We start from the raw sequence: 23612 nt of genomic DNA on the forward strand, positions 1-23612 counted from the left end.
GCAAAATTCGGACATTTTCATAGTTAGGTTCGTTGTGTAGAGTGTAAGTATATAAGGCGTGTAATCATTAGAATAAAGACAGTATTTTATCGAACGTCCCGTGTTTCATTTAGATCCCGCCTTACATGGCGACCCTGCCAGGATGCGTTATCCGTTGCTGCATATTATTAATCGCTTCCTGCAAGGGATTTATTCGCCTCAGTCTGACCGAAGCTTTACACATACGTCGTGGGTAGTTCGAAAATGATGATTTTTTGCAATAATATCTACGTATCGGGTTTGAAATGCGAGTACTTATAACGAACATTACCGTCGAATAATGATAAACGATGATTAATAACAATGATCATTTAATTGCACTCTTCGATATTTATATTTCGCAGAAAACTATGATTCTCTTTTTAACCCACGACGTGTGTTCATTTTTTTCAGATAAGGCGCCACATTTATTACGCTAAAACAGTTAGGAAGACATCAAATTCTAACGCTCACAATTCATTTTCATAGCAATCAAAAAATTTCTCGAAAGGCACTAGATGCCTTAAGACGATGGCACAAGCAGTTTATTTTACAGTCAAAAGTATAGGTACATACTTGCCGCTACAGAATGGTATAAATTAAGCAAACAAAATATTATAATCCAGCCTTTTGAACAACTTTTAAATTCGGCCAGGCTATACGAATACTTTAATAGGGGTTTACAGTTTACATAAGCGGAATAAATCAAAATGTAACTGAAAAAAAAAATGGTGTGTACAAAAAGTACGAATCCCTAGTTCGCGTCATTTGGCCCATCAAAAAATTAAATAAACTGGACACTAATTCTCACGCTGCCGTATTTTTACGTTCACCTTGTAGTAAATTTTCAACTCACGCTGTTAGCCCCATTTATCATAGCTTTAGGGTACGTTTTGTAAATTATACACTCACGCTGGAGCTTAACAGGGCTCTCTCCGTCACTCGTTTCCACTCGTTTCATACAATCGTAGTTCCAATTTCATTTGAATGTTAAGCAACCAAAGTCCATGAAATTTTGCAGACATATTCTAGAAACTAATATCTGTGTCTGTGGTGTTTTAGATTTTTCTAAAAATATGTAGTTTTAAAATTACAGGGGCTCAAAGATTTGTATGAAAATTTTAAGACCGCGTAACTTTAAAACCGAATATTTTAACAGAAATCTGGAAAACCACAGACATAGATATTAGTTTCTAGAATATATGTGCAAAATTTCATGGACTTTGGTTGCTTAATATTCAAATGAAATTGGAACTACGATTGTATGAAACGAGTGGAAACGAGTGACGGAGAGAGCCCTCTTAACTTTTCGCACAGGATTATTTTATCTCTGTTTACTTAATTTATATGAAATGACTGCGGCAACTACATTAAAATAGCGTCCACATATAAACTACATCAGTATTTGAAACGACAATGACTGATGCGACCTCGGTTCCAAACGAATGCTACCACAATAATATTAGTCCTTAGCGTCTACCCCTGAAACGAAAGAGTAGATAGGAAAGTCGTTCGTCCATTTCATTAGAGCCGTTTTAGGAAGACGTTCTTTGCCTATAATTATAGGGTTTGCGATCATAAACAAAATGGACGAATAAGGAAACTGGTATAGATTGATTGTCATCGTGTGACATGTAAACTACGTGAGTGAACGAATCTTGTATTTATTTTTGTTTGTATTAAGTTTCAAAATCGGTTTTACTCACTCACGTCGGCTATTATTTCGATATGTATGTACTATGCACAGTTAAACTTTAACTCACGTTTTTGCCCCGTTAGTTAGCAACAAAATGTCTTAACGATTTTCGACGTAAATCTGATTTATTATTTCATATGTACTATATGGATGAAACGTAATTATATTTCACGATAGACTAAGTTTATATTTTAAAATTACATAACACTGGGATTTTGGAAAAAGAAATGAGTACATAATGATTTGTATCAACTTAGCATATCTATTTTGCCAATAGGAAATATGCCGATTATATTATGGTATAAATGCTATTCAATAGTATACTTCATAATAGCCAATTTGTAGCATTATTTTGGTTCACGATTACAAATCTTTAAAAATGTAGAGTGCTTCAATCTGGAATGTCTAGTGACGTGCTAGTGACTCAACCGATGATTAAAATATAAAAATCCGTTCACTCACCGCAATCCATCAATCTATTTCCACTTGAAGGGTATCAAGATTACGGGGTAGACCCTAAGATCTTCACATTATGTGTTATCGACGGGCCTGATCGTGCAGTCACCCACGGTAGTTATAGGGGTAATTGTGACCGAGCTTGGGGTTGAAGCGGGGACTATGATCGTTTCTGGTGGGGACTGGTCCATTTTGTCGTCCTTTTCCTCGTTATTGGGGGGTAGTTTGACAATCTGACAGTCGCCCACTGTCATGATCTGAGTTTCGATTCCTACGGGCGGAACGTTTTCCTCCGGCTCTACCCGTGAACTGTCTTCATCGTCCGAGGATGAATCCGATACATCGATGGTCCTATCGTGGGAGGTCTCTGTAGTCATGCTTTGGTCCGCGTCTATGTTCCGGTCCGGATCGACACTGGTGACGCCGTAGGAGTAAGCGAGAGGGTTATACATCATCTCGGTAAGGTAGGAGAAATCACCGAAAGGTAGATTCGTCGCGTTGTAGTTCTCGTTCGGTCGGCCGTCTGGAAATTACGAAAGAAATTGGATTTTTTTGTTATTAAAATTACATCCTATCCCTTAAACCCTTACGTCATGCTTTAATGGTACTCATAAATAGTTGTACACAAAACGCTTAACTAAATGAAATTGATATAGCTAAGTATACCAATTCGCATACTAGAAGATCGAAAAATCATACTAGAACATTTAAAAGGTCTTCGCGCTGACACCTAGTCACAAAATCAGTTTTTAACGGCAATGCAACCAGAATTTTATTGGCAACGCAACTGGTTGCCTGAATTTGATAGCAGATTTTTCCATGTGAGAAGGGCATTAAGGCTTTAAAGTAGACGAATTCTTATCACAGAGTAACTTACGAAAATAAAATGCTTCATTTTCGGGTATGTTTATTTATTTTAGTTTCAGTTTTGTGTACAACCGAATAAGACACCAATTTCTTAGATATTTCAATATTTTCGAACGTCCTCGACTTTCCTACCGATACTTTTTCTTAAAATACTCATGCACGGTTATATGCAAATTGTTTACGTGTTTTTAGACATGCTAGAATACTTTTTACAATTTTTGTTTGTTAGATATTATGTGCAAAGCAGGCAAGTTAGTATATTTTACATAATATTAAAATATTTTTTGAAAATGTATTAGGTAAATAATTTTATTTGAAATGAAAATGTTAGTCTTGAAGATCCTACCTTGCAGTTATTATTTTTTAGTGATTTTTAACGATTTTAAAAATAAATGCGATACGGTTAAAATTAACTAAACAATTTTTTCCGCCACCATTAAAATGTGAATAAGAAAAGAAAAAAGACGGGTTTTTTAAGGGATTAATGAATAGATGATACTCAACAGTTTCAGAATTATTTATGTCAGGTTTTACTACATTTCGAACTACTATACAAATACCGATTAGTACCGACATATTTCCCAATACTTTTTTGTAATGTTTTTTCACATTTACAGACAATGCAGTGGTTGATTTGCAAACATACTTTAATTATAAATAAAATAAATTACTTGATTAGTGGCAATTCGAGTTTAAAATAGCTGAGACCAAACTCAATTGGTTAACCCCAATTTAAGATTTGTATCAATTCATCGAAGTCACAAAAATAATTTTGACTTAAAAAAGTTATTTGACACCTTTTTGGTATACAAATATTATCTCTCATAACATATATCATATTGTACAATTATTTATTATTTTACTTGTTATAATAATATACGTAATATACTAATTTTCATGAATGTAGTGTACATTTGTCAAGAAATAATTAGGACAATTTCTGTCCTAAGAAAAAGGAGCAGATTGCATTTAATACATTACATATCCATACTAATATTATTATAAATGCATCTGTCTGTTAACTTTTCACAGCTCATCCATTTAACCGAATTAGACTAAAGGAAAAGATAGCTAGCCTTCCCGGAAACGGACATTCTTGTTATACCTACCGAAAAATCAAAGATTTCCTACATGACTTTTAAAAACTTAAATCCACGCGAAATTGATTTCTAGATGTAAATAGTATTTTATTTTGTCCACCAGAATCGTCACCAACCTAATTACGTAGAACTATATGCAAGAATAAATGAACTGTGTATCACATGTCTGTAAATGGGAATAATCTTTACGAATAATTTAGTTGCCATGCTATTGATAGTGAGGTACTAACAAATCTTGCTCATTTCTGCGGCTAGCCCGTACTGGATCGGTATCGACATTTCCATACCTAAACAAACATCCGATTAGAATGAAGCCCCGTGTTTTGGCGTAGCAAAGCTTAAAACATAATAACCTTTTCTCTTCTAGGTGATTCTATTAAGAGAAGTTTCGAAGCGCTTTCGAACTCTTTCATACAAAAGTAGTTTGGTTCTCATTTGGATATTGACCAATCAAACTCAACGAAAAATTTATTGTAAGTAGTCTCAATTCATTGGAATCTTTTTTTAGAAGATTTGTTCTAAATAAAAATATGTGATTTGCCAGATTTTCATAAAAATGTGTAGTTTCAAAGTTACATTGACTCAAATTTTTTTTAATACACATTTTGCAGAAATCTGGACATCCACAGATATTTGTTTCTAGAACATGTCCACAAAATTTCATGTGTAGTTTTAAAGTTACACTGGCTAGAACTTGTCTACATAACTTAAGTGAGTTTCATTGGTTAGTATTCAAACTGAGACCAAACTACGTTTGTACTGAAAGCGCTGGGAAGCGAGCTAGGGAAACTTCTCTTAAAATAAATATTTTCGATTCCTAGAACATAAAAATTGTTATTGTATATTGCGCATGTTGCACCTAATATTTTGATAAAGTTAAAAGTATTCAATTAAAACTATTAATTTCAATTACTTCTAACGAGTAGATATACTTTTCAATGCCAAAACACATTTCGCTACTAACCCATTCTTTTGTTTTCTTTCTACAAATTGTGCTTCCAAATTTCATTTTTTTATTTTTACTTATATGTAATTGGGTGTTAAAAAACCATAATACTGGAAATACATATAGCCCAAAAATGAAAATTTAAAAAAACCAAATGAATGAATTAAGAGCGACGTTAAAAAGGGAAAAAACATAAAGCAAATGCTATAAAGGCGCATATTTGCACACTCACACGATACAATATACTGTGGTAACAAATAAAAATATGGAAAAAAAACTCGCCAAGCCATTGTCAAACCTTTGCACATGTGTTTAATATTCATAATCGTTTGTCAAATATTGGACAAAATGTTGGGTCATTGTTCAAAAGAAACATTAGGCTATTTACTGACGTGTACAAAAAGTTCTGAGTCATTGCCATCGTTTATCTAACAGCATCAAATTTCACAAGTAGCAAGACGGGATTTTCCTCATTTCTAGATTTGTCATACATAGAGTAACTAGCTTTTTAGGTATCTAGTATATGAACTATTATGGCCTTATTATGTGAATAATAATTGATTAAATTAATGTTTAAATATTTCGTAAATACTTTAAATTGTTATCAATTTTATCACTAATACAACTGTGTGTATCAATCTGAACTCATTTTTAGGGTTCCGTAGAACCTCAACTAGAAAAAGGAACTCCTATAGGGTCACCCCGAAGTCTGTAAGACCTATCAAAGTAATCAAAACCTATAGCGAACTTCTCGTTGGCCAAGAATTTGGCAGATAGCAATGTCTTGTAGCACAATTAAAAACCTAGCCCACAGATTAGATGTATGCGTTGAGCCTAAGTTTGTTATTGTCTTTGATAGTATTATTCTGTGTCATCAATGGTCACTGCTAAAGCGTGAAGTCACTCTATTATTCTTTAACTTAAATAAAATGTAAACAAATAGCATGTAATAAAAATAAGTTGTATGCAACGTTTTAGACTTCTAAAGACTAGTAACGGGTGCCATGTTTTGAAGCTTTGGTGTTGTTTTATCGAAATGTGCGTAAATACCGCGCCAGTATCTAACTAACTACGAGTATCTAACCATCTATTTAGTCTATATGCCGCTACGCGCACGTGTGTCTTACTCTAGTCTTGTCGGAAGTAGAATATATATAGTCTAGTAGAATATATTTTACGGCATTCCGAACCAGTGGTACATTATTTTGACGATTCAAAAGCACTTGTAAGAGTTTACTTGAATAAAACATATTCTATTCTATTCTATGAGCTCTACCAATGTGGAGTTTTTTTATATATTTGCCGCAAACAATAAACAGGTTATAATATGCTAGTTAGCCTAGTGTCTCACCGGGTTGGGAAATGAAGTAATTCTTCGGCGGGCGTCCGCGTTTACGCTTGAGCAGAAGCTGGTGTCCCGCCAACGCTCCGCTCGGCACCGCTCCGCTCGTCAGCACGCAACCTTCCATGTCTGTCGACAAGCATACTTGCTTCATAGTTCATACCAACACTACGCAAGGCTACGATCCTCAAAACTCAACATTTGACTTGCAATAATAAAGCACGTGCGATATTTCTTATTTTACCCCTTATTTTGTCACATCGTTTATGGAAAATACTGACGCGTAAGCATACTTGCTTCATACCAACACTACGCGAAGCTAAGAGGCTGTTTCCTAAAATGAACTCAACTTTGACTTGCAAAAAAAAATACATGCAACATTTTAAAATCCAGGAAGCAGATTATTGCGTTATTTTTCATGAAAACTGCTACTTGAGTACCTTCTATGCCTACCGACTAACATACTTGCTTCATAGTTCATACCAATACTACGCAAATCTATAAAACTCAACATTTGATTTGCAAGCAAAAGCACGTGCGATATTTCTTATTTTTAACCCCCGACCCAAAAAGAGGGGTGTTATAAGTTTGACGTGTGTATCTGTGTATCTGTGTGTCTGTGTATCTGTGTATCTGTGTATCTGTCTGTGGCATCGTAGCGCCTAAACGAATGAACCGATTTTAATTTAGTTTTTTTTGTTTGAAAGGTGGCTTGATCGAGAGTGTTCTTAGTTATAATCCAAAAAAATTGGTTCAGCCGTTTAAGAGTTATCAGCTCTTTTCTAGTTTTCTTGTAGAAAAGAAGGTTAGATAACCGTTAGGTTCATAATATTATGTCAATTGACAATTATGTCAAGCTGTCAAGATGGACGTTGCCTAAATACACAATTATTTATTTGAAAATGATGTTTTGGAAATCTCAGATACTTTAGATAGTAGGCGCGGAATAGTTTACTTGTCGGGGGTGTTATAAATTTTTAATTTACACTTGTACCCTTTATTAGAATGATTTTGTCACCTCGTTTATGGAAAATCCTGATCCGTAAGCATACTTTCTTCACCAACACTACGTAAAACTTAGAGATTATTCCTCAAATGAACTTAATGTTTGCTTGGAATAAAAAGTACGTGCAACATTTCTTATTTTACAAGAATTTTGTCACAAAATGGAAAATCCAAGAAGTTATGAGATTATTGCGTGATTTATCATGACAATTCCTACTTGGAGAGTTTCCATGTCTAGGGGTAAGCATACTTGCTATACAGTTCATACCAACACTACACAAAGCTACGATCCTCAAAAGAAATCAACATTAGACACGCAATAAAAATCACGTCCAATATCTCTTATTACAACAATTTTGACACAAAAATGGAAAATCCAGGAAGTTATCAGATTATTACATAATTTATCGATATCTGGCTTAGTTTTAGATCTAGAACAACTAATAATAACAGAATCATAAGCATAATATGATCGTATGGAGAAGCGCGTAAGAAGAAAGGCAACCTTAACATAATATTTGAAGAATTCATAAAATTATAATTCTCGTCACGAAATTTGAATTGCCTCGTACTTAAATACAATGCCACTATCAAAGCCAGCACGTTTCAACTTTCGTGACGCGTAGATACTGACTGACTGACTGATAAGTACTTAAGATTAGGTAAAATCGAGTTACGTAAGTTATAGGATTCGTTCGGGCGTTCAGAGGTGCTTAACATACAAACTCTCACACTTACAGCAGAAACATACTTGTAACGAGCAACCGACGCGGACGTGTGATAAGTGAAAGCAAATCTAGAACTAGTGATTCGCCCCAAATAAGGATAGAGCGCACTCTGACTTTACTCAACCAAAAGACATTTAAAACGAGACAGATTTATGCCAGCGATATAACACTGTCTCGTTTTAACAGTGCCTTAAGCCTGAGCAAAGTCCTGAGCACTTGACAATCTAAAATTCCGACTTAAGTCTGAGCAAAAAGTCAAAGTGTGCATCTCATCCTAGACCATGCCTTGACCTCGGGTCCTGTGAGTGAATGTGTGCAACAGTCCAACACGGGAATTATAATATGCAAAATTTGCGTAGACACCATGACTCTTCTTGTCTGATTCTATATGACTAATCTATAACCAAGTGTTGACATTTGACAAGCAATCGGCGTGACGCAATGGCGCGACTATAGCAGCATGTAAACGTTGACGCCACCAAAGAAATACTTCATTTCCACACACGGTGAGATCTTGGCGAGATACTTATACTACCTACCTTTTTTATTACGAGATAGGATTGCGCTTGGCAATCATGCTTAAGGTGGATGCAACGGGTCTGCCCGCGAAATTCAAATTTTATTTGGTTTTTCGCAATTTGTAAACTAATACGACAAAGTAGGCTTATGGCACTTTAATTGCGGCAATGGCAGCTTAACATTCTCACAGGTTTATATAAAAATCTTTACTTGAAAGGGTCCAGTTTAAGAAATTAGCTCTAGTATCGACTAATTTGTGAGTTATAGTCGATACGCCTACGTTGTCGTATTAGTTTACAAATTGCGAAAAACCAAGTAAAATTTGAATTTCGCGGGTAGACCCGTGGCTTCCACTTAATGAAAAGCAATGGTGAGGTCTATGTTGGGGCACGCTTGCCTAAATACCTAGTCACTCTTGCCTTGAAGGTACTCCAATAATACGTGGCAGAAAACACGGAAGCCAGAAGGGTGTTCCACACCTTAGCGGTTCGTATCAGAAAAATTTAAAAACTTTGCAGCCTACTTAGTCTATTGTTACTTCACATGATTTCAGTGGTAAAACTTGGAACGATACTATCAAAGACCATAAGCATACTCAGGCAAAGTATTCGGCCGTACAAAAACTTCTAAACTAAACTGACAAGTCTCGAAATAGTGCTGAACTTCTTTGCATGAAAAATACTGAAAGGGATTACTTATATTGGGCCGAGCAATTTAGTTAAAAGATTTCTGTGCAACTGAATAAGTACCATTGTTAAATAAAAAGTAGGTACTTTATCAAGTAATTAAAGTTCGCGAACTAACAAAAAATAAAATTAGTATTTCCGTTTGCCGTGGAGACCCTGGGGCCATGGAGTCTTAGTGCAAAGAAATTTTTACGAGACATTTCACCGCGTTTAATAGCCTCATCGGGTGACAGAAGGGTGTAATTTTTAAAGTAAAACCTTAAAATATACGCGCGCGAGCGGTATTACCGGTTGAAAATGTCAGCAAAAGATTTTTTTATCCTATCTATATGGTACTAATAATTTGGTACTTCACAACACCTTGTTAGGTAGCCTCAAATTAACCGTTTTGATTGGCGGCCATTTTATGAAGTAACGCGAACATTACTTCCATCCGGATGAAAAATCTGAGTTACTCTTAAGTCGCACCTATAGAAGTTTTACTTAAAAAGTCTCCTAGTCATAAGTATGTTTCCGCCTATATAAGGTCGAAAGTAGGATGGAAGAACTCACCTGGGGAATTCTTAGGCGGCCGTCCCCTGGGTTTCTTGATCAAAGGCACTGGGTACTTTCGAGGTCTACCACGGGCTCTTCTGATCGGTTCGGAGCTGGCCTCAGAATTGGTAGGTTCACTAGCCACCAGGCTGGTTTCCAGAGGTAGCAATCTCAGTTTGGGCAAATCGGAAGGTGCCAGAGTCGCATTCAGTATTACTGGTGCTTTGGGCAAGACATTCTCACTAGATCGTCGATCTTCCTGTGGCAGTGCCTCGCTCCCACAAACCGTACCCGGTTCGACCGGCTCTTGCTTCACTATCCCCAGTTTCGGTTCCGTAGATGTATCCAGGGATGTATTCGGCGTATCTGGATTTCCGGTCCGGATTATTTTACATCGCCGAATTAAGTTTTTAGTTAAGTAAAAACTAGCTTTTGGTTAAATGTAGTTTAATTTATCCTAAACTCGCGAGATTTCACCTAAAATCTTATCCAGTGGCTTTCGTTACCTACGTATATATTAATTGCGCCACGAAAGTCTATTTCATAAGACATGATAGAACATGTTTGTCAAACTACCCAGGTTGTTCCGTGAAAACGCGGTTTAAAGATTTTATCAGAGTGAACGAGAATGCAGAAACTCTGGTTTGACCTTGAATTGACATACTAGATAGCACTATGAAAAGTTATAACTGTCATTCATTGTCACATTAGCTTGTAATTCATAGGTATATCACTGAGTAACATGCTTTGCCTGAAATTTCGTGGCAACGACGTAAGAAAATCTAGCAACTTGCTTTTCAGTAACTTACTCACTGTAGTATCAATTTGAAACTTTACGAAATGCAACTCTGATGATAATACAACATGGTAACGTTGACATCCTAATTAGAATGTACACAATCACGGCATAAAATATAGTCGTATTGTCAGAAAGGGAGTGAGAAAGATTGAAATGGCTCATGTCACATAGTCTTATGCTACGTCTGGGGGATCAACCACCAGATCGGAAAGCAAATTCTACTGCGAAGAGTCGGCAAGAATTTTAACAGTTACCTACTGTTTCAATTATAAAAAGTTACAATATCTTGTAGGCAACTGTAAGCTCACCCGGTTGCTTCGACTTATGTGGATTTTACACACATTTTAAATTTGTGTAATGGTGACTCTAAAGTCATCTGTGTACATGCGTTTTCGAACTTTTTGGAGCTTCAATACTCTCATTCACTCTGATATAATCTAAGTTACGTAGCAAACTTTTTCGACTTTCACGGCGCACTGTATTTATATTGATACATTAAACTGTTTGGGCTCTAAGTTAACAGATCAGTCAGTCAGTTAAACTTTTAGTATTAATAAAAATATAGTATTATTTCACTAGCTACGATAGGCTTACCTAAGTCAGCTCCTAAAAAATGCTAAAACTCACCTAACGAAGTCTTAGGCGGTCGTCCTCTCCTTTTCTTGATTTTTGGGGTTAAAGGGAGCGGGGTCTTTCTGGGTCGACCGCGACCCCTGCGCGGGGGGTCAACTAAGTCCCCCGGGTTGAGTTCGTTTCTGACGGGTTCCAGGGACGCATTCAGGACGACGGGATGTCCGGCTCGAGGGGGCAGCATGACGTCACCGCTGGGGGTGAAGACAAGATGGCCGGACTCCCGGTGCGTTGTCCGCACCATGCCGGACATCACTTCAGAGTTGTTTTCGCGTTTGACTACTGCGTCGTTTTGCATGTCCACTGTTGGGTCCTCCTGGAAGTTGGTTTTGTTTAATTTATCGTTAAAATCCTAGTATCATCGGATATGATTTGAGGTGTGTCCTGGAACTCACAACCTTACTGCTTCTCTGTTCTAACACAGAAGAGCGAGAAGTAGAAAAATAATTTTCTATGGAAAAGCAGAATTTCTCCTCAATTCTTTAAACCGTCAAAGAATCTATTTATCAATTCCATATTCATATGTTGTGTTATGTTAAAGGGTCGTCGTGACCGTTATTTACTCCGAGATCAAAGGCGTCTGTCATCCTTTCATACTGTGTCGGTAGTGTCCGCTTACCCTCTCGCAGATCTTGGTGTGCACGCGCAGTTTGTCGGAGCGAGCGAAGGATCGCCCGCAGCCGCCGCATGTAAAGGGCCGCTCGCCAGTATGTGTCAACCGATGCCGCGACAGGTGCGATGAACGGGCAAATCTGCGTACAATAATGCATTTTTAATCGATACTATAAAACTTAATAAAGGACACGTTGCAGTCGTGATGCCTGGCTGCTCGATTGCGGGAAAGCTGCATCAATCATTATTGCAATCGCAATCGTTGTGATTGGCTGAATTTATGGTATACTTGTTACAACAATACATTGTAGCCAATAGTAAGTGTAGTTGTCATTGTACCGCCATCGACCCGCACGAGCTCGATTGCGTTAAATGAACGCTTACAGTGTGACGATCGCAATCACCTCTGATTATTGGCCGGCACTCGCTCATTATTCTATTATAATATCTTCTAAAAATATGATGTTTACTCAGAAAAATACTTTGAAAAATATGAATGAAAATTAAGTGATTTGTGAATCTAACTCGTTCCAACTTCACCAACCTCCTTTGTGTAGTCGACGCGGACCAAATCGCAGGCATAAGCTAGCTAAAAATATAAGTAGTAAGTAGTTACCTGACGTCACAAATGTCGCACACGTGTGGTCGTCCGTCTTGCGACTCGTTGGCCGCCGAGTCGGATATGGAGCCGCTAGAGTCTGTCTCCTCGTCGTCATCCATGGCGTTCTTCCCCTTCTCTGTAATGACAAACATAACCCATTGTTATCCACACACCGTCACACACACCGCGGACACACCATCTTCGCTCAGGTGGGAATTGCGCAAATTCATACTTAGTGAGGGTTATTGAGAGACCTACAAAGCGAAGCTTAAGTGGCAATAGGGACCACATAGTTAGAAAAAAACCTACATACAAAATTTCAGTCCGGCCTGAATAGTACCATGGGCATAAGGAGACAAAGCTATACTCCTCTGTGGGGAGGGAAAGAGACAACTGCAGGCCACCAGCACCTCACAGTCTGAGGATCGTTGTTGGTGGGTTTTTGCAGCACGGCCAGCTGCACCGCTTTGATGCCGCCCGGTTTAGCTGCCTCTCTCACTCCTTGTACCATGCTAACGAGATGAAAAGAGACAACTGCAGGCCACTAGCACCTCACCGTCTGAGTCGTCATGCTCGTTGTTGGTGGGTTTCTGTAGCACGGCCAGCTGCACCACTTTGATGCCGCCCGGCTTCAACTGCCCTTCTGATTCTTTGTGGTCATGTGTGTTGTTTGCGTTGGTGGCACCTGGAACAAACAATTAAAGATAATTTGGATTAATAAGTTCTATTTTGCTGTGACATAAGCCGGCTCACAGCTGAAAATTAGGTGAAAATCAGCGTTCCACATTTGCGTAATCGCGTATATATGGCTTACGGTGAGCTGTCTGGGAGCTATTCTGGGTGATGTCATGGGCAAACATAGTGTTACATCATAAATTATAGGGTATTTTACACCAAGCGAGAAAAAATATAAAAATGTATAAACATGATCTCGAATGTAAAGAATTTCTCAGAACCATATAAACAGCTGGGGCAGACTGTTCTGTGGGATGACCTCCAGCACTATGGAACAACGGCATTACGACGAAGGGGGGAAGGTGCGCTCTGATGTACAGCATTGGACGCATTCTAAGGCCACTTTATGGATTTATTATATTATTGTACTTCTCATAGTAGGAGGAAAATCACATAGAAGAGAATGCTTTCACACGGGGTCTGATATATCTTATTCAAGTAAAACCATACCGCCAAACGATTGTGTTTCGGCCCATTCTTCTAGCTACTTGTAAATCAATATTAATTTAGAAGAGAACATAGTCTCATTTGATCATCATCAATTTACATTAACCTAACCAGCTGGCAATTGTGAGCAATTGTTTTAGAAAGTGGTTATCAAATGAGTCATAGTGGTTACACATCACATCACTATGATGCTGTTCGCACATAAGGGTAACGTTTCTTACTCGCTTATCCATACGTTGATTTTTAGTTTTTACTTTGATTGATACGTTGTTTTTAAGATTGCTTAAAAAACCTAAATTCACGCGGATAAATTAGCTTGACAAGTCATCATACTTCATACTAATATTATAAAGGCGAAAGTTTGTGTGTATGTGTGTGTGTGTACGTTTGTTACTCCTTCACGCAAAAACTACTTGACGGATTTGGCGGGAATTTGGAATGGAGATAGATAATTTCCTGGATTAGCACATAGGCTACTTTTCATCCCGGAAAATCAAAGAGTTCCCACGGGATTTCGAAAAACCTAAATCCACGCGGACGAAGTCGCGGGCATTGGCTAGTTACTTATAATTTAAATGCTAAAATGTGTTTGTTTGTCCGAAAATCGAAGATTTCCCTATGGAATTTTGAAAACCTAAATCCACGCAGACGAAGTCCCGGCAGCAAGTCTATTACTTAATAATTATTGCTATTAATATTAAAATAATTATTTTTATATTTATAGCAATAAAAATTAAAATAATAATTTTAAATAATAACACTACAAAGTAGGTAAATTAAAAATAATATGACGACATCCAGCCATTTATATTGCAAGTATCAACTTACGGGCGGAGACTCGGCTATCAAATTGTGAGCCGTGAAAGGAAATTACACTAAATTATTGTCTTGAGACCGTTCCATTGTTGTGTCGTACTCACTAACTAAACTACATCATCTATAATACCAACGATTGTATTCCCGATTCTTTTATTATTTTTATTCGACTACGGGAATGCAGATTTTTTTTTAAGTTATCTATCTATATGTCACAGCCAAAGTAATAAATCCTGATATTATATATATTATCTAGTCATTATTTATAATGTCTACCCAATTTAGATAAACTGATAATTGACACAGAATTAATCACATTAACTAGCAATTTTATATAATTTCTTCGAAGACTTGGATGATGTAATAAAACAAGTAGGTACTTACAGGTAAATATTATAAAATTATATTTCAATTTGCCTTATGCATACCTAACTATATGTGTAGCAATATTATACTGTTTTGAGACTTATTTCGTGGTTTAATGACATAATTATGTATTATAACGGGTACATAGGTTAGGTTAGGTTAGGTTAGGTTAGGTTAGGTTAGGTTAGGTTAGGTTAGGTTAGGTTAGGTTAGGTTAGGTTAGGTTAGGTTAGGTTAGGTTAGGTTAGGTTAGGTTAGGTTAGGTTAGGTTAGCAGTTATATGTATTGTTAGCTTGATAGCCTATTGAGTAGGACGTCCTCCTAATAGGAGGTCACGGGTTCGATATTCGAACAGAATATTACGATCCGTAGAAATATCCTAGTAAAGCAAAAACCTTTAAAAAAACGTGTTGAAATGGGTAATGACGCTGTTTTATAAATAACTCAATTTAAAAGATTAAAGAACTTAAAATGGCTTCCATAATGACTGAATCCATAAAAGTAATGCTTCCAAATGGCAGGTACATATTTTTATTTCTTAAGAAAAAACCTTTTTATGACTTAAGTTCTTGGTGCCAATAATGTCCTATACTATACAGTATTTTTTATTAGCCTACAGTTGTGAGCCTTTTAAAATCTTAATTCCCTTATTAACTTCAAAATAATGTAATATTCTATGAAACTATGTATTTTCTTGACCATAACTGTATGTAATTAAATTAAAATATTATTATAATGACGTGGTTCCATTGTGTTTAGTTGCTAGCCCCAAATAGGTCACAAGTCACAACTCACAAGTCTTATTAATATTAAGGTTCCAATTTATTATAATATTTAATAAGTAATAATCATATTTCATTTATGAGAAGTTGTTTTGTGTTCATTTGTTAACAATTTCTGTCATTTGTATTATTGAAAAATATTATTATTTTATAGCAATAAGTATACCAGTTTTCGAAACGTTCATACATATTTATGAGCATAAGCCGTTTAAAATTGGCCTTTTAATAAACACTTTACTTTTTGGGATTGGGGGCTATTTTTAATAATTTTCAATATGGTTCCTTAAATTAAAATTTCTTGCCACAGACTAAAGGTAAATTATGGACGGAGCGTTCGACAAATCAGCATGTGTTAAAGCTACCCGTCCGTCCGTTTGTCTGTCAGTGGGCTGTATTTCGTGCACCATAATAGGTAGAGATCTGAAATTTTCACAGAATGTGTATTTCTATTGCCGCTATAACGACAAATATGAAAAATTTCATGATTGCCGAAGTGAAAATTAAAAAATTAAAAAGTGTTATTTCTTGTACGGTGGTACGGAGCCCTTTCTTACGGTCTTTCCCTTCTCCTTTTTGTCAGTTTTATTCTTTAAAACTCTATTATTGTTACAGAAAAAAATTCATTTAAAATATTCTTCATGAATATTTTAAATGAATTTTTTTTTAATAACCCATGCCTAATTCGATGTATTAAAATTCTTAAAGGTATTTAAGTATTGACCTAAAAATGACCCTGTTGCAACTTGGAAGCCGATACCGGCATTTAAACATATTATTTATCGACAACAACGAGACCTTAATAAGAATAATTTATTTTTGTAAAGGTACCTACTTCATAAAGGTGGAGGAATATAAATATGAATTGTATGATAATAAGAAGAATACATAATTTTTTTAATCAAAAACAAGTTTTGTTAATGAATTTCCATATAAATGGGTTAGTACTTTTATTTTATTATTATGTACAAAAATGGAAGACTACCTTATTATAAAAGTGATTATAAGACTATTTTAATAAATGATTTTTAAGTTTTTAAGTCTCATTATTATTAATTTAATAATAATAAATAATTTAACTGCTTAGGCTCTAGTACCATGCCAAAAAACCTTTTTCTTACAATAAAATAATTAATCAATATGATAAATTATTATCTACAAATTATCTTTAATTAAAACCAGTATGTGAAGGTTAAATTTAATTTGTGTGAGAAAAATATATCATAAAAAAATTATTAAAAAATAGCTATTAAATGAAACAAAATGTGTAGGTATATTAATATAAAAAAACTATTTTTGCATGGAAATTTCCGTTGTTGTTGACTTATTGAAAGTAACCCACTTAGGTGAACAAACTTTAATGAATTCTTTTAGCATTTACGTCTAACGACCCGGGTGTCTAACGGAAGTTTAAATAATAAAATATTTAAAATTATTACACTACATTTATGTTCAGGTATTAATAAAAAAATATTTTTATTTAATTATTATTATTTAAAAAAAATTATGTAGCACAGTGGTTTTCAAAGTATTTATCGCCATCCCCTGGAATGACGTAGTTCCAAAGTTAACACGATTTATTCAACGACTAATTACAACTGAAGGAGCTGACGAACAAAACGCGGTAATTGACGAAATTAATTTTTAAAAGAGAAACAAAAAAACTGAAAAATGCTGTTGAAACTTTGCTGTAATTATGGCGTTTTGATCGAAATCACGAACTCTGGAGTGAATTTTAGCACAGTTTTAGGTTGTTTATATTGAAAATGATTTTAGAATTGTATTCAGTGTTCGAGCTCATGAACTTTGAACCCTCATTAACAACAGCTAACAACTGGATAAATAAGAAAAAAAAACTATCACTGACATTTGGTACTTTAAAGGAGCGTTTTTGTTGAAAAATAATATTTAAGAGTAAAAATAATAGTAAACATGTTCTATGGATAAATCAAGAACATCGATACAAGAGTAAGCGAATGTTATGGTTGGTTGGGGCATGATTTTTGGAAATACATACTTTTTAACTCCCCTTGCAAAAAAACATGTGATGTGACTTTGTTGGGGTCGTCCTAAGTCTTCGTTGTCGTCTTGGAAGCGTACGGTACTGGTGTTTTTCTTTTTTTTTTCTTTTCTCGCCGTCCGGTGACATGATGGGAAACGCTTTTTGTCCTATTTATCATCTTCGGCCACTTTCATTATCGCTTAATAAAGTTAAGCGTAAAGCTTGAAGTAGGAACGTTAAAGTTCATGTATGAGAGTCCAGTTTAACCCTGAAAATGTCAACCTAATAAGGCGTATATAAAAAAACCACTTACCCGGTGAAGTGACTTTGTTGGGGCCGTCCTCAGTCTTAGGGTTGTCGTCTTGGAAGCGTACGGTCATGGTCTTCTTCTTTGTGCGCAGTTTCTCGTCGTCCGGTGACATGATGGACACGCGCTTTTTCGGCCTGTCGTCTTCGGCCGGCATGTCGCGCTTCACTGCTGTTGCTACCACTTCTGAGGCAGTAGCGGCCGACGCGGCTACAACGAAATGGCAGACGTTAATTATTATCAGGAATACAGCATTAACACCAGGAACCACTGCAGAAATGGCTAAAACCAGCCGAAAAACCTGCTTCAATCTTTATTACAATCGCAATTGTTGTGATTGTCTAAATATATGGTATGCTTATTGCAACAATGCACTGTAGCCAATAGTAAGCGAGTGTTGGCCTAGTCAAAGGTGATTACGATAGTGACACTGTAGCTGCTGTCATTGTACTATTCGAGTCCCTGGAAGCATTCCGCAGTAGTTTGATAGCTACAGTGTGACGATCGCAATCCCTACTGATTGGCCGACACTCTCTTATTATTGCATTGCAAGAATACCACAAATTCAGCCAATCACAACAATTAGATTGTAGCAATAATTGATGCAGCTTTTCCGCAATTGACCAGCACTAAGGAGTGCAAATATGCCTCTCTTATCGAGAGTTACATTTTTTCCGTTCGCCATAAAGACCCTGGACCTATGAAGCTTTATAGAAGTATTCACGAGATATTTTACCACGTTTAATTGCCTCTTCTGGTGACAGGACTGACAGATTTTTTGCTTTTAGAATGTTAATGACTTATATTTTTAAGTTAAAGATAAAGTATACGTATGATTTGAATTTATGAATTATTGATAAACCAATAAAAAGTGATTATTTTTGTAGCTTTACAAAATCTAGCAGATTTAGTTTGATTGACATAGCTTAATGCAGTGAAAAGTTTTATTAGTTAACACATTTCTAAAACAGTAAAATTAACGCTGATGCCAAAATTGTCGAGTCAATTTATTTTAATTGTAGAAATACCTATTTGTTATTTATAACCCCCAATTATTCGAATAACTTCTTAATTAGCTGCGACATTGAAAGATAGAAGCCCGCATGTATTACGTCACTGCCATGTATTATTTGCAGGCAAAGAAATACAAACATTATTAAATAAACGAAAAAAAATAAAGATAAATATTGCAAAATAAATATAGAGAATTAATCAACGTTACGATAATTGTAACACAAGGTCGAAACACATTATGTATGTACGTACATATAAATATTATTTGACTGCATAATTACACGTGACCCAGTGATTACAATCGCCAATAAAATATATATTTTTTTAAGTATAATACAGTACTGTTAAACCTTTAGTAGTTTTAGAGAACATCTACATAAACCAAAGCCGAAAATTATCAAGAATAACGAGCGCAGTTTTTTTTTGTAGTTCACAGAATACGAAGATTGACCCTAGAAGCTCATCCTGATTATTTATTATCAAGCTTCACATGATCCCTTGTTGTTACATGTGTTGGCAACTGTAGCACAACAGTCCATATTTCTGTATGCTGGTCCTGGTCACCGATTCTTACTTTACTAGTAGGTATAACTCCCTCCATCTCCATGGCAGCCGTTGCTAATATGTTATTTGGCACAGCCTATCTACTGAGCTTGTTTTCACGATAAACACTTTAGACATTTAAGTAGGTACTTCATATAGGAGTGTTGGCAACTTTACCACAACCAACCTTCGTGCTCGGTCTGTATGCTGGCAACGACGCGGTCTCCGGTCCTTGCAATGTATCTGGCTTCTTCCATCTCCCTGGCAGCCGTTGATAATATGTTATTTGGCACTATCTCTCTATTGAGCTTGCTTTCACGACGAACGCTTTAGACATCTAAGAAGGTACTTCATATAGGAGTGTTGGCAACTTTACCACAACCAACCATCGTGCTCTGTCTGTATGCTGGCAACGACACAGTCTCCGGTCCTTGCAGCGTGTCTGGCTTCTTCCATCTCCCTGGCAGTCATTGCTAATATGTTACTTGGCACAATCTCTCTACTGAGCTAGTTTTACTACGAACACTTTAGACATCTAAGTAGGTACTTAATATAGGAGTGTTGGCAACTTTACCACAACCAACCTTCGTGCTCGGTCTGTATGCTGGCAACGACGCGGTCCCCGGTCCTTGCAGCGTGTCTGGCCTCTTCCATCTCCCTGGCAGCCGCCGCCAGGATGTTGTTCACAGCGGTCTGCGTACCGGGCATGTCTTCGCGACGTCGCCGACGGATCTCTTCGGCTCGCATCATTGACTGTTGGTACATGTGTATCTGGAAAAACGGATAAAATTACTTTCTGTAAGGAATAATATAATGAGGAGTGTTATATACCGAATTTTTGTTATTTAAGTCCCCAAAAATAAAAATTGTTGTTACATATTCTATTGAAATTAAGTCAGTTCCAAAGAACTGTTACGAGGCAATAAATTGCCTCATCTAGTAACAGAAGGTCAGGCTCATTTTTTTGTATAAAGGATCAGCCTGGCTGTTCAGAGCAGAAATGCAGTCCCTTGGCACTTGGCGGCGGGCATGATTTGCACAGTAATTAGATTAAAATGCTAGTAAAAATAAAAACCTAAGATATTGAAGTCGTTAACTTTATTTTTGTCAACTAATTACCAAAAAAAAACCGTTTTTTTTTTTAATGTTATACCTTATAAAAACAATACAGAATATGGTCGTTAGCGAATTAACAAGTTCGTCATACATATTTTTTGTGTAAATTAAGTAGTGTGTGTAAATTATATGTTTTATTATTTCATCATCATCAACAACCGATAGATGTCCACTGTTGGACATAGGTCTCTTGTAGGGACTTCCACACGCCACGAAAATATCGATTACATTTGTAAAATTATTATTTCAACCTTCATATTAGATTGGATTAGGTTAGGTTTTTATTACCGTCTTTGAATCACATATTTATTTAAATTACTACATCGTAGTTACTATTTAGGAATTGTTTCAAACAGATTTCATTTATATTTAATTGACTACAAAAGATTTTTTTACTTTAAAACAATGCGCCTGCAATATTCATTTACACAAATCACAATGCGTTGAAATGCTGTGAGTACAGTAACTGCAAAAAATATACAATTATTATCATTAGAAATTACTTTATTTTTAATTGTGCGTTATTATAGGCTTCATTGTTTCGTACACTGTATTAGCGCTGTTGAAGCGTTACAATAATAACAATGCGAATCGATTATACCTAACTCAGGAAAGCACTTTTTAATTTATGATTCAAATATATTTTTCTATTTACTCCACGGACACGGACTTATTAATTTTTTGTAAAGTAAATAATTATAAAATTTTCTTTACAGCGAGAAGAATGCTATAATTTTATTGTTACCAAGCATATTTACCACCACTTGAAGTAAATTAAAGAATAATCTATTAAAGAAAATATTTCAATACCAATGAGTTTATTATATGTAGTTCTTGAGATATCGCCATAATATAATTTGGCGAATTACGAATTTTTTCGGAAAGTTGACTGCAATGATTTGAATACTTAGTTGGAAATATTCGATGAAGATATTCGTATATAATTTTTTAACTACCTATTTGTATACCTACGGACAAGCTGACAAGGCCCATCTTCCCATTTGTTTCCAATTTTTTATATGAATACTTAATAAAAATATGTAGTCAAATAATAAGCACTAAGACAATTTTATTTTATTGGTAAAAAGAACTTGACTCTTACAAACGCTGACTTGATGACGGAGGAATCTATGTTATGAAACTAAAAATATGTGAATATATGCAATTTGTAAGATATTCATAATATGTTATTAACAAATAAGCGTACATTTAAAATAAATAATATATTTACTGTACTATTAATAGTTATAAAATGAACCGTTGCATTACAAGTATGCGTATCAATTAAAAGCTAAAGAATACAATTTTATACCTTCGCTATCTAATATAAAAAGTAATGTGTGTACATACGATTGTATGATATTATGTATTTAGATTAATTCAGAAAGAAGTGTACTTTTAAAATAAAATATAAACAATGGTACGATGGTTATGAGAATCAAGTTTTTGTATCATTTTGTACACTGTAGCGTTAATTACGAGACTAGTGGTGAGCATTTTTAACTTGTAGGAAACATTAAAATTAATAGGCATTCAATAAGTATTTTCAGATTTTTTTGTAGCCATTATTCTTTTTTTAAATTGTTTTGCAATTACAGGTCGCCCTGAGAACACATATACAAACATGGCATGGTAAATGGTCTCCTACGCGTGCATCTATTCGAAGAATACCTATGTGTCATGCATATTAAATATCTACTAAATAACAACTAAACAGTACGAAATACTTTACTCACTAAACAATACAAAATATTAGAACTGTACGTTTATTTGGAATCTTATAATTTCTAAATTTATGGTCTGGTCTGGTGGGAGGCTTCGGCTGTGGCTAGTTACCACCCTACCAGTAAAGCATTGCCGCCAAGCGATTTAGCGTTTAGTACGATGCCATATAAAAACCAATAGGTTTCATAAAAACTCACACTTCCGGGTTAGCCCGCCTTCATCTTAGACTGCATCATCACTTACCACCAGATGAGATTACAGTCAAGGGCTAACTTGTATCAGGATAAGTAAAAAAAAAGTTACTTAATTTCATGAAAAAGCCCATCCCTACTAATTAATAGGGGTGACAGAACAAAAAACATAATGCACATTTTATGTTCCTTGTATATAGAACCGTTACAACTATACGTTATAAAATGTAAAACAATTGTTGAACCGTTACATGACGTCTATTACGAATCAATTAAAAATATAGAAAACGTTTTTTTACTAAACTTTTACTCGTCTATATCTATGTATCATGCAATGAATTGTATATATATTTTGTTCACATAGTACGATGTCGCTTCATTATTATTTAAATGTTCCTACGATCTCACGATATGGGAAAATAATTTTATTATTGTACCTATCTGATAGGTACTTGAAGTCTTGTAAGGCGCAACACACACCTTTGGAGTCGAGTGGACAACTCCAACGAGTTGTTATCAAAAAAGACATTGCCATTTCCCTCAGTTGGTATGTGTTACGCAGAACGTGCTAAACTGCTCCATCTAACGCTCAATTTTCATTTTAATAAACGATGCAATTCAATACGAAAATCACGATCGTTTCGATTGGCTGACATTCGCTCATCGCAAATAATTAATTGATCATAACTTTAGTGCTAGGGGGGATGAAAAAAATACGGCAGTGGTATTAGATTACTAGCGAGCGCTCGCATCTTCGCTCCGCGACAGTACGAGTATACACCCTCTTTGTTCCTTACTCCGCTCCGCTCCGACAGCGCAATGGAGTCTAAGTTTATTCTCTCAGAAAAAATCGACCTTATTCCTTGCATTTCAGCTTTCTAGATCCAAAGGATTGGGGAATCAATTCATACTTAATTGATTCTTCACTACAATTTTTCTATACGAGAAAAGTCGATATTTAAACCTAGGCCGGTTTTGCGATAATTCACATAATATGTACCTACCGCAAAACCGGCCCAGAATACATAAATT

General features: G+C 35.7%; 1 protein-coding gene across 6 annotated transcripts in view; it reads right to left on the reverse strand.

The window, feature by feature from the left end:
* Window positions 1-341: 341 nt before the first annotated feature.
* LOC123874104 (zinc finger and BTB domain-containing protein 7A-like) overlaps window positions 342-23612 on the reverse strand; it is a 45525-nt gene continuing 22254 nt past the window's right edge. The window contains exons 4-14 of one of the 6 annotated variants that reach the window (XM_045919287.1): window positions 20133-20319; window positions 17998-18201; window positions 13096-13224; window positions 12555-12675; window positions 11946-12078; window positions 11324-11642; window positions 9916-10263; window positions 6435-6554; window positions 4368-4424; window positions 1325-2693; window positions 342-949 (exon numbers count right to left, since the gene is read on the reverse strand). In XM_045919287.1, the coding sequence (XP_045775243.1) occupies window positions 2245-2693; window positions 4368-4424; window positions 6435-6554; window positions 9916-10263; window positions 11324-11642; window positions 11946-12078; window positions 12555-12675; window positions 13096-13224; window positions 17998-18201; window positions 20133-20319 (2067 nt within the window). In that variant the 3' untranslated portion in view covers window positions 342-949; window positions 1325-2244. The remainder of the gene's footprint in view (window positions 950-1324; window positions 2694-4367; window positions 4425-6434; window positions 6555-9915; window positions 10264-11323; window positions 11643-11945; window positions 12079-12554; window positions 12676-13095; window positions 13225-17997; window positions 18202-20132; window positions 20320-23612) is intronic. The other 5 variants (XM_045919289.1, XM_045919288.1, XM_045919291.1 and 2 more) reach the window with 5 other exon arrangements.

This window comes from Maniola jurtina, chromosome 17 (genome assembly GCF_905333055.1).
Source record: "Maniola jurtina chromosome 17, ilManJurt1.1, whole genome shotgun sequence".
NCBI classification, from domain to species: Eukaryota; Metazoa; Arthropoda; class Insecta; order Lepidoptera; family Nymphalidae; genus Maniola; species Maniola jurtina.